The sequence below is a fragment of the Callionymus lyra genome, chromosome 11 (assembly GCF_982586985.1).
Source record: "Callionymus lyra chromosome 11, fCalLyr1.hap1.1, whole genome shotgun sequence".
NCBI lineage: Eukaryota > Metazoa > Chordata > Actinopteri > Syngnathiformes > Callionymidae > Callionymus > Callionymus lyra.
In genome coordinates this window covers 24,376,862-24,389,032 of record NC_141828.1, presented here as the reverse complement: position 1 = coordinate 24,389,032, position 12,171 = coordinate 24,376,862, and the positions used below count along the sequence as shown (strand labels likewise).

General features: G+C 36.8%; 1 protein-coding gene across 2 annotated transcripts; it reads left to right on the top strand.

Annotated features, from left to right (window-relative positions):
• Nucleotides 1-118: 118 nt before the first annotated feature.
• On the top strand, nucleotides 119-12,165 carry gpr155b (G protein-coupled receptor 155b). Of its 2 annotated transcripts, none has more exons than XM_087802044.1 (20): nucleotides 119-205; nucleotides 441-666; nucleotides 2,396-2,543; nucleotides 3,024-3,153; nucleotides 3,223-3,401; nucleotides 3,507-3,659; nucleotides 4,405-4,472; nucleotides 4,546-4,717; nucleotides 5,732-5,887; nucleotides 5,948-6,031; nucleotides 6,103-6,226; nucleotides 6,385-6,469; nucleotides 7,127-7,214; nucleotides 7,291-7,510; nucleotides 7,694-7,762; nucleotides 8,343-8,503; nucleotides 9,060-9,155; nucleotides 9,231-9,295; nucleotides 9,352-9,489; nucleotides 10,459-12,165. In XM_087802044.1, exons 2-20 carry the CDS (start codon nucleotides 509-511, stop codon nucleotides 10,832-10,834), a joined length of 2,670 nt encoding a protein of 889 aa, XP_087658170.1. In that variant the 5' UTR covers nucleotides 119-205; nucleotides 441-508; the 3' UTR covers nucleotides 10,835-12,165. The 2 variants fall into 2 exon arrangements, with proteins under 2 accessions (XP_087658170.1, XP_087658171.1); XM_087802045.1 differs by having other exon boundaries at nucleotides 10,401-10,598.
• The last annotated feature ends 6 nt before the right edge of the window (nucleotides 12,166-12,171 follow it).

Genomic DNA, 12,171 nt, shown 5'->3' with positions numbered 1-12,171 from the left:
GCTACACCCCCATTATCCAATCAGGTTCAAGTGTGGAGAATCCCAGGAAGCTGATTGGCTTGATCGCCTGTCACTCTGGGCCTGGCCTCTCTGCAGCTGTCAGATTTGTCTCGAGCAGCGCCGAGAGAAGCAGCCAGTCTGGCAGCTCAGGTGCGTCTTTGGTGCTGCTGTTCTGTTGGATAAAATGTCGTGTTAGCCTCGCAAGGTGAGTCTGGTTCGTTGTCGTACTTTATAGTTCGACCAGCGTCGCTTCGTGATTTAACAAAACGTTATTATCCTGATGTTTTTAGCATGTACCTCGTGTTGCTAACCTTGTTATTGCACCACAGTTAGCTTACCTACGCTCTTACAATGGTGCAAAAAAATGTTTATTAATCGATACATACATGAAAAACAAGATGACGCAGTGTTTTTATTCGATGTATTTGACCATTTTTCAGGTCCTCACTCTCCCTCCCTGGAGGCTGGACCATCACCTGACCTTTGGAATCCCAGTCCCAGCATCACCATGGAGACCGCCGGGAACTTCGTCCTCATCCACGGGAAGAACATCTCTCACAGCAGCCTGGCGGGATCAGCTGTTGTCCCGCACATGTCCATCGACAAGCTGTTCCCGGCTCTGCTCGAGTGCTTTGGCATCATCATGTGTGGCTACATAGCTGGCAGGTACTTCTGGGACGATTATCTATTGGTTTCTGGGTCAAAATGAAGCAGGTCTTTGATTTCAGGTTGTGAAGCAAGATAATATGTAGGGTGTAAGTAAAAAAGATACACCTAAATATTGCATACATTTTTTCATGATGACCAGATCATTATTTAAAATATATATATATATACAGTATATGGTTTATATTTCAATACAGATTGAAATAATATAATTCTAATCTCTTTTTACAACTCAAATGCAAATATTATTTGGGTTTGATCATTTTTCTGTTGATATAAAAATATGACAGGACTAGGCGTTTTAGAATATTTTAAACAGTGATATATCGCAATATTTTTCCAAGATACTGTATTGCTATTCAAGAGCACTGGATCAATATAAAAAACAACACAAAACAATAAAGTATACTTTTAGGCTATCTAATTACATTTTATGTTTTACCAAAGATCTGGTTTATAGTTTTCCATGTGTATAAAATGAAATAAAATAGTTTGGCCATTTTAAAATTTACGGTTAACATTCAGAGCAAGATCCCGGTGATGACTGAGGACGAGAGGATACAGTGGACTCCAGCAGCATTTGAAGCTTTTAGGCAGGTGTGAAACAATGCAGTAAACTAAGAATGCTTTTAAGAATTATAATTGTTTATTTTTATCCATTTACAAAATGCAAAGTGAACGAACAAAAGAGAAATCTAAATCAAATCAAATAATTTGTTGTTACTACTCTTTGCCTTAAAACCAGAATCAATTCTTAATGGTATATTTGTAAAAAGTCAGGGGTTTTGTAGGATTCTAGTGATGTGTATGATCAACCAATTATACCAAACACATGCTAATGATCATCAATTTTAAAAGTAGGTTGAAACACCGTCATTAAGTGAAAAAGATACAGATGTGTCGGAGCTTAAAACTGGGTGAGGAACAAACTCTGCTACCAAGCTGAGGTTGTGGAAGACAGTTTCATGTCAAAGGTCATATAACATGGCAAGACTGAGCACATCAACAAGACACAAGGTAGTTCTACTGCATCAGCAAGGTTTATCCCAGACAAAGATTTCAAAGCAGACTTGGGTTTGAAGATGTGCTGTTCAAGCTCTTTTGAAGAAGCACAAAGAAATGGGCAACATTGAGGATCGTAGACGCAGTGGTCACCAAGGAGACTTAATGCAGCAGCAGAAATCAGAAGATGTCCAGCCGTGACATCACCTCAGAACTGGCAGAAACCAGTGGGACCCAGGTACACCATCTACTGTCCGGAGAACTTTGTCCAGAAGTGGTCTTCATGGAAGAGTTGCAGCCAAAAAGACATTCCTCCGACAGGGAAACAAGGCGACTAAACTTAGCACGAAAGCATAGGAACTGGGGTGCAGAAAAATGGCAGCAGGTGCTCTGGACTGATGAATCAGAATTGTAAATATTCTGATTCATCAGAGAGAGCAGAGAGCAGTTACAACTTGGTCAAGAATCATGTGGTCTGTAAATTCTTCATCCCCCTCGACAATACTACAAATATATCTTTGTTCCTACAGTATTACGATATGTCATATTCATGTTTATGTAAGCAATTGATAAAATCTTGTCAAATAATTAAAAATACTGTATTTATGGTGATAGTGAATACTTGAACATGTTTATAAATGATCATTTTTGAAGTTTACAAGTCTTGTTATGAAATAGATTTTTTTTTTCATCAATATATATTGAAACTTTAAAACTTATTTTTCAGGGCTGACATTATCACAGAGAATCAGGCCAAAGGTTTGGGAAACTTTGTGTCCAAGTTCGCTCTGCCTGCTCTGCTCTTCAAGAACATGGTGCTGCTGGACTTTGGAGACGTAATCTGGGCTTTTTTCTGGAGCGTTTTAGTTGCCAAGGTTAGTACAAATCTATCTTACGGAAAAAAAATATCCTGACCTTTGCACTCATGTTGACATGATATTTTAACTTGCTATATGTTGCAAGCAGTCAAGTTTGTTTAAAGTGAGTACATTTTATTATGGAAGATAAAAACGAAAACATGTAAATGCTTACAAAACAAAATCTCTTGTCTCAGATTTTGTACATTTAATATAAACATTTTTTGAGTCTTTCCATTTTTCCTTAATAGGGTGGTTAAATCTTCCTTTTGGTGAATCTCCAAATGAATTTAAATCCAACAATCTATTATGTTTACTCTTTATTAATATTTGAGATAATAATCTAAAAAAGAGATATTAAGCCATAACTTATTTTCTACATAGCATCTATTTTTTTCAAATACGTAATACTTTTATTAAAACTGTCTTGATGTAACGTTTCAATTTATAATAAATTGTTAATAAATCTAGTGTTTCATGCTTCTGTCCTCTGTGAAGGTGGCCGTGTTTGCGCTGGTGTGTGTCCTCACTCTGATGGTGACCAGTTCAGAGAGCAGATACAGCAAAGCTGGTCTTTACGCCATCTTTGCTACTCAAAGCAATGACTTTGCTCTGGGATACCCGATAGGTGAGCGAGCCAGAAATCCTGCTGAGTCGAACAAGATCAGCGATTCATCGTCCGTCTGTGTCGTGTCAGTTGACGCTCTGTACAGAAGCACGTACCCCGAGTACCTCCAGTACATCTACCTGGTCGCCCCGGTCTCCCTGATGTTGCTCAATCCCATCGGCTTCGCTCTCTGTGAGGTGCAGCAGTGGAAGCAGGCGAGTCACCCACAGCGCAGCACTGCCAGAATACTGGCTGTCGTCGTCTTCCAGGTACTAATACGCGTCATCTCAAGACAAACCTCTTTTTAATTCCCTTCTTTTTCTTAATCTGGGATAATTTTCTGCTCTGAAAGTTGATATTTGTGAACTCCGCAGGTGATGAAGAACCCGATCGTGTTCATGGTGATCATAGGAATCATCTCCCACTTTGCTCTGGGGCAAAAGATTCCCTCTGTGCTCTCGGAGTTCATAGACGGTCTGGCCAACTCTTTTGGTGGAGCCGCTTTGTTCTACCTCGGACTAACTATGGTGAGATTCCTTGTTAAGAAATCCTACAAACGAACTGCAAAGCTCAGCATCTAAAACTCAAATTTCGGTCTCACTGTTGTTTTAATAAGGTAGGCTTAAAATTTTGGCTCAAAATCTATGGAAATTGATATCCATGGCATCAGAATGTTTTTCAATATTCAATTTTCCCTATTTCATTTTTTGTCTTTGTTTTTTAAGCTTTGAATATTTTAATTGAATTATTAAATACAATATTTTTTTTTATTGAGAAGTTGAATTTCCTCTTTGAATAATTGGATTAAAAATTGTGAATATTATCAAAATGAATTTTGAGTTTGATATTCTAATTTCAATAATTCTGAAATAAATTTTCCAAATTCAAAATGTAATTTTATTCATAGCCTTTAAAATTCTATAAAAAAATATTAGTGTTACCAGACATTACTAAGAGATGATGAGAGGAAGTAGAAGCACTAGTGTTTCAATTCATAATGGTGGATTCTAGAGCAACGGTAATGTCTGGTGTCACTACATGCAACATATTTATATTAAAGGCTACGAATTAAAAAATAGTTAAGAAAATGTAATTTTGAAATGATTGGAATTAGAACAAAAAAAATATGTTTAAAATTTTTTGAAATTTTGAAAATGTTTATATTTCATTCTTTGCTGCTGCCAATTTTAACTTATTTAAATGTTATTCCTCTCAAAACTTAACATGAAAAGGTTTGTAATTAACTGAAGGTTTGTCAATCACTGAACGCAGGTTGGCCAGCTTAGAAAACTGACGAGAGACGCCGGAGTCGCTTTGATTCTCCTCATCACAGCCAAACTGTGAGTAGAACTCCTTCAATCAAGTTATTAAATCACCACAGGTAATCCTTATGTGTGAATGTATGTTGTGCAGTCTAGTGATGCCGCTGGTGTGTAAAGATATGGTGGATATTTTGGATGTCGGCGTGAACAGTACCAGTGCCAATCACACCAGTTTGTCCAACTTTGCCTTCCTGTACGGAGTCTTCCCGACCGCACCCAGCGTGGCCATCTACGCTGCACACTACAACATGGAGTTAGAGGTGGTGAGTAGAATGAAGTTGTGAATATGCCACCATCACATGAACTGCCAGGAGTGCCATAATTATGTAATTTGAAATGTAGACATAGACAGGAGAAAATGTATATTAAATACTTTTAAATTAACTTGCATAGAGTCGTTTATATGGCTATGAAAACAATAGTACACACAGAAATGTGTATATAAAAAAGGAAATGCAAATATAAGGATTTAATTCTAAAACAACTCTTTAAACGACAAGTCTTTTCCCCTCTTTATGCGTTTTCTTCCTGTCAATGATCCGCTGGGACATGTGGTTATCAAACTTCCGCCCCCAAGGGAAAAGCGCTGATCAGAGCTTCTCTCTACAGTGCATGCATTCCAGATTAAAAATTATTCACAAGTCTGCAAAACTTCCATAGCAACGGCAGCACAGGTTTCAATTTAACATTTAAAGTATTAAAACGTTTACATTTTTTTTTACGTAAATGCTTTTTTCTTAAATATCTAAATTCAATAATTTGTGTATAAAGATTGAATTTGTTTTTAAATTACAATTTTTCAACACATTTTCAAAATTAATTCATAAAGTTTTTTTTTCTAATTCAAAGTAAAAATGTTTATGTAGCCTTAAAATTCAATATTATCTGGTGGCACTCGGTATAACCAACAACATTGAATTTAAAAGGTTAAGAATAAAAATTAGAAAATGCATTTTTAATTTTTTATAAAACATGTACTTTGTTTATATAAATTCATGCATTATGGAAATATTCCATGTTCAAATTAATCAATAAAAACTTAAAAACATATTAAATTAAAAAATGATTGAATTTAATAATTTAATAATAAAAAAAGAAAAGAAAATCAAGTTTCAAATTCAATCCTTTATTATTCTGATGACACTGATACACGGCCATAAGGAGATTGGCCGGATTAAAATTAAGCTTCACTTTCAAATTGACCTCCTTATGGCCCTTCTGGCATTCCTTACAATGACATCGGATTCTTCAAATATATTGATGGATCGTCTCCTCAGGTGACATCCGGTATGGTCATCAGCACGTTCCTCTCTGCTCCCATCATGTACGTGTCCGCCTGGTTATTAACCATCCCTCTGATGGACCCGCTGCCGCTGGTGGCCGAGCTTCAAAACGTCAGCTTCAACATCAGCATCGTCTGCCTCATCTCTCTGGTGCGTTAAAGGCAGCCCCAGAACACATGTGTGGACCCTGACTCATCTTTCTTGCCTCAGGTTTGGACCATCACCGTCATGTTGCTGAGCAGGAAATTCAACCGACTCCCTCACCTCTTTGCCTTGAATCTGTTCCTGGCTCAGGTCTGTCTGCCTCCTCCAACACCTCACAGACGGATGAATGCATTTTTAAACATCTTTTTTATACCCTTTAGTTCCTGGTGTGTGTCAGCATGATCCTCTGGAACTTCCTGGTCAAGCAAGAGGACAACCTTATCAGCAAAACCATCACCTTCACGATGCTCTATGGATCTTTGTACAGCACCTACATCTGGACTGGTGATTTATTTATAAGCACAATATATAAAAATGACTAGAACACATGTGTCGATCTTAAGGTCCGGGGGACAAATCTTAACCGTCAAGTCATTTCATGTTGACCGCCATTGTCTCAAAATCGTATAAAAATCGATGTATTACTTTTTTTTCTCTTGTAGGTTTGATTCCTCTGTGTTTGGCTCTGACTAACCGGGACAACCTTCTGAGACTTCGACCAGGAGTGTTCATGGCGTTAGGTTGGGGGTAAGTGAGAGAGGAGAGTTTTAGCTTTTTCAAAACATTTTTTCAAGATTACAAGTACTCAAGATCTACGCCCTCCAACAATAATTTTGAAACTGAGAGCGCCACCTCCTGGGCTCTGAACATGACAAGGAACTTCATCAGAAGCCTTATCAACACCTCACAAGTAAATAAATTAACAATTTAGCCTATAATAGTAAACAGGGCTTTTTCATTAATAATTCATCTTATCTTGAAAACTACTCTAGTTTCTTCAGTTGCTATGAGCAGAGAATTGTACATTCAGGAGTTAAATAAAAGCAGGTATGGACCATGTGTTTTTTATATCTGTACTGTGGGTAAAAGTCTTCATTCATTTATTTTTTCCCCCCTGAATAATAGCTCTATTACATAATGTGTTTTATTTAACATCTTCATTTATCCTAAGTTGGTTGAATATAAATGTTATTTGACTTCTCTATGCATAATGTAATGTTGTTTTGACATAACAATTGTGAATTGCTGAATATTATTTATATTTATTTGAATTAAATTTTGTAAGGTGTAAAAAGGCTGAAATAGATGGATATACTTAATCTTTCTGGAGATCTTCTTCTGGAAATTAGGTTACATAAATAAGTTGCAAAATTGTTCACTTAAAATGTCTTCCTGTGTTTTTAGTGTCCCTTTAATCATGGTTGGAGGCCTGATGGTCTTCGGAGAGCAAACTGAAACTATAGACTCCGCCTTCTTCTATGGAAGAGCTCAGGTGAGACAAGAATTAACTGTAGAAACGCTTGTTCATTTGTGTATTCATTACTTGTGTTTTCTCTCCTGTGTTGTAGATCATCAGCACAGCGGTGGTTCTCGCCGTCAGCCTCCTGTTGGGGGCCATTTCTCTGATGGGCCTCAGTCAGGGTGACCGCGAGCAGCGAGGATACCATGTTCTGAACAGAACCGCCGCTACTGGTGTCAGTGAAGGGCTAAGAAACCCTGGCGCTTTTGAAGAATCGCACCCAAGACCACAGCAGACTCTGAACTCGCCTGCATGTAGCACTAACTCTGGTAACTTCTTCTTAACTTACTTGAATATAGATGTCATTTTACTCCTCAGCAACATTAAAAACAACTGCAATGTGACATTAATCACAAATTCTCAAGCTGCTCAATATAATGGATATTTATTGAAATTGAAATGCATCAAATCAAACTAAAATAGATAAATAAACACATTTGATATATTTCCAGATCTAAATGTCTGTTCTCCTCAAAACATCCCTGACATGATCGCCCAGAGGGAGCACATCAATGGTTCAGGTAAACAACCCAGATACTATATACATGTTAAATATTTATTCTTAAAAGTGCATTGACTTCTAAAAATGTGTTTTTTTTTAGAATTAAAAAAAAGAAAAAGATGCTGAGCTTTTCTATTATTTGACCGACATGTGGGCAAAGTGCATTTTTAGCGTTTTATATTTTTTTGATTATATATTTCTTTCTCAACACTTTCAACAGTCATTTTAAAGTGTGAAGTTATGTTGCATTCTGTAAACAAATAATGCAGTTTTATCTTGAACTTAAATGTTTTAATATTTCCCTCAAAAATTGAATAGGTTGCATTTATATCATATTCACATGTTCTGCCCATTGTTTGTTAAAATATCTTTATGTATTTCTTAATTAAATCTACAAAAAAATGAACAATATTATAATTTTTTTAACAAGACTTAGGATCAGCTTATTTTTTTTATAACATGGTATAATTGCACTTGTTGATACCCTATTTTGAAATATCCATAATTTTCTTCAATCAATTTGTCTTTTCACTTGATGGCTCCTCACAATGATTACACTTCAAGCTTATTTTTGTGTAATTGTCAATTTCCTCCTCCAGGCCACATGGGGTCGCTGTGTGACAGTCAGCAACATCAGCGCCAGAGTTCGACATCGGAGCAGCCGCTGGATCTTCCTCCTCCTGGACTCCAGGTTCCAGATGAGAAACAGACGGTCAGACATGTCCTGCTGTGTCTGCTGCTCAGCGTTAGTTTGCTGGCGGTGAGTTTGAACAATACAAATATAAAGCATTTAAATCATTTTATATAAAAGGAATTGAATAAATAAACAAAAAACAAGAAAACAATGCAGACATTCATGAACTGATCTGAACTGTAATGAGAATATAAATGTAAAGAAAATGTTGTTTTTTTTATCCTGGTCCTGATTTCTTTACAACTGTCTTTTTTGTTTTTTTCCAAATTGAATTAAAAAACATCTGTTTTGAAAGGTTACATTTTTTCATTATATTGAACTAAATAAAATAAATATTTTTTTTTCACATAGTTTGAAATTCCAAATCCAATAATTACATTTTCTTTTTAAAATAAATTATTATTCAATAAACAACGTTTTTCATTTAGACAAATATTTAATTTAGAAAATTTAATGAACACTATATGTAAACAAGAAAATGTATTAATTTTAATAATTAATAGAAAAACTTACAATATACAAATTATTAAATTCAATAACTTAAAATAAATTAAATGCTTAAAAGAGGCAACAAAATTTAACAAATATTGGAGTTTCAGAATTAAATGTTGTCTCTGCACAGAATCTGTCCAGTTGCCTGTGGTGGCTGTTCAACAAAGATCCAGGACGACTTTACCTGGAGTTGCAGTTCTTCTGTGCTGTGGCCAACTATGGACAGGTAATATTCAATATACAATATTTATTTCTGTGTCCACAGACATGCGAGTCATTATTCCTCATTTCTCTACTTCAGGGTTTCCTTTCTTTCGGGATCTTTGGTCTGGACAGGCATCTGATCATCCTACCTTTCAAGAAAAGGTGAGTTCTGGTTTAAATGCTTGTAAGAAAATACTAATTTGGGGGAATTTCTGCAGGTTGCTCAGCATGTGGAACGGTAGAGAGGGTGATGACGTGAGTCCTGCAGAGGTGGCAGAGGAGGTGAGACTCACCTGTACCCAGTTTGTCCGCTACCACAAAGACCAGTGTGTTCAAGATCTCGTCCACACACGCAGGTACAAGAGCTTCATTAAAAAAAATGTCTTTGCATGTTTAAGCTTTTCTAACAACAAAATATATTTATTAGATCAATAACTGTTATGTTTGTAAACATGAAATTAACATCTTGGATTATTCCTCAAACTTGGCATGTGAAGCTTGTTGGCTAAAAGGGGTGTTTAATGGCAAGAATATGGCCAGAGACTTTGTTACTGCTTTCATTTGTTTTATAGAGACCAAAATATGTCCAAACATCAGCTTTAAAATGAGCTGAAGGCATCACCGTAATGACTGCTGCCATCTAGAGACTGGAAGTTTAATTTAATTTAATTTCAAAAGTTTAATTTTATACAATATTTTTTGGCATTATAAACCATTAAAGAATCAAATTAGAATATGCTTGAAAGCAACAAAAAAAAATTAACAGAGAGCTGTTGAATATAGAAACTGTATCATGAAAAAGAAATTGCGATATGAAAGTGTATCAATATTTTCTTACACCCCTATTGGCTAAAGATGGAGCTTCTTTTCCTGCTCCGATATCAGCTATTAGCTATGCTAGCTGTTAGCAGTGTGGCTACTGAGTGTTTTGTTTTTGGAAGTTCACAGTGTTCAGAAATATGAAATTAAAATGGAAGATGTTTTGGAAAAGCATCTGATGATGGTTGTTTAGAACTATAACCGAAACATTTGACCTTATTTGCAAATGGGCGGTAAAGCCGAAGTTCAAATAAGAACTTGATACAGAAAACTATAGATGTTTTTTTTTCAAAAACAAAACTCTCACCATTTTAACAACTGGTTCTTTTGGAATTTCATGGTCCACCTCTTTTCTTCTGACATATTTCTTTTCTTTCGTACTTTTCCCCTCTACTTCTTTTTGGCTGTTGCTTCTGGCCCCCGTCTCTTTCCCTACGACGCCCCCTAGTGGCTCAGGTGAGAGCATAAGCGCTTCCACGGGTGAATCCTTCCTCTGATGCCGACAGGTCTGGAAGACTCTCAGGCGAGGAGTCTAGGACTGAGAGAAATTCACAATCGAGTGAGAATCTTCTGCACCAGGAAGCAGAAAGTCTCCAGACTTCTGTTGAAGAGCCGTTTAGCCAAGCAGCAGATCCTCACCAACAACCTCACCAGCACGACCCCCACCCCACTGTTGCATCCCATCCCCAGTGTACATTTCGGGGCAGCGACCTGGTGGACTGGCTGGTAGAGCGAGGCCTGTGTCCCGGGCGAGTGGAAGCGGAACGCTACGGTGCTCGCCTACAGCGGGGGGGCATTTTAGCTCACGTGACGAGTCAGCAGGACTTTGAGGACGTGACCTCGCTGCTCTACCACTTCACACTCCACGGGGCGGGTCACTGAGGACTGAGCCGGGTTGCAGAATTAAAACGATAAATGAATCGGAGGTTTTAAAAAATGTGAACGCGGTGAAACCAAAGCACAAGTGCCTTACGGTGCAGTCCCTCCTAAGCCCCGCCCACAGACCCTCCATTTGACTGTAGAAATGTGCTGTAATATTTATCGCATGCATGGGCGCAACAACAGACGTTTCTGCTTGTTAATGACCCGACTCTTCCTGTACTTCAATTTATAAACTGCATTTCAGGTATCAACACCATTTTGATCCATCCTTAACAAAGATTGACTCATTAGTGACCAACGTAAAAACACGACTTTTTCAAAAAGAAATTCGACTTTTGATAGTAGTTAAAAAAAAGGGATCAAGTATTATTCCGGCCCGGCTCGGCAGCTTACAGCAGTGGACAAGGGTCAGCATTTCATTTGAAAAAGACGTTTTATTTCTGCCTTCTGGACATAATGTTAAGGCCTATCATCTTTGATCTGTCAGCATACTGAAGAAAAAAGGGAAATAATGAGTTATGTTTTAATCCGTTTGTTCGTTGAGATTTTGCCTTTAAAATATGTTCAATATTTTGGTATTATTTTTGGAACTACTGGCGCTCACTTGACCTTTGGACTTGAACTCAAGTCTTAAAGGTCACACTCATATTTCAATGAGGTTTGATAATCTTTGATTTCATCTTGGATACCAAGAAACAAACAGACGAATACAATTAAAAAAAAAAATCCAGTAAGAAACTCAGTTTCTAATTTTTTTAAACATAGTTTTCTTCTAAATCCTCCACCAAGTTTCCAGGTCCATTTGTGTTTATCATGTTTCTTTCGTCTGAGTATTTCCGAGTCGCTACATGGACTTCCTGCGTGTCTTCCTGTTTCAATCTTCACTTGTTTTACACTCACTGAATATGCAACATAAAGTTTGAGCCATTTCACGTTTTGTGTTTCATTATTAAAAAAAAAACCATTTCAGTGGATCCTCGAAAGACTTTCCATTTAAAAAAAAATCTTAGAACTGCTGAAGAATCACTAAATTATCATGATGTTTATGTTGAAACTTGAAGATAAATTCACACATAAACTGAGATGTTGAACTGTAATATAAAACTAACTGACTGTTTGGTATTTATTTTATATTCCTCTCAATTCACTAACTACTAAAAAAAGACTCATTTTTGTTTTAAAAAAGTGTCTTGTGGGTGAGCATGTTGTCTTTGGCCACAAGTTGATGCAGTTTTCCATCAGGATTTTGTTTCTCTTTCTGCTCATGGCTTTTTAAAGTGTGTGTGCTCAGGGTACGTGTTTGTTCTCAATGTATCAATCAACCAAATAAACATTTG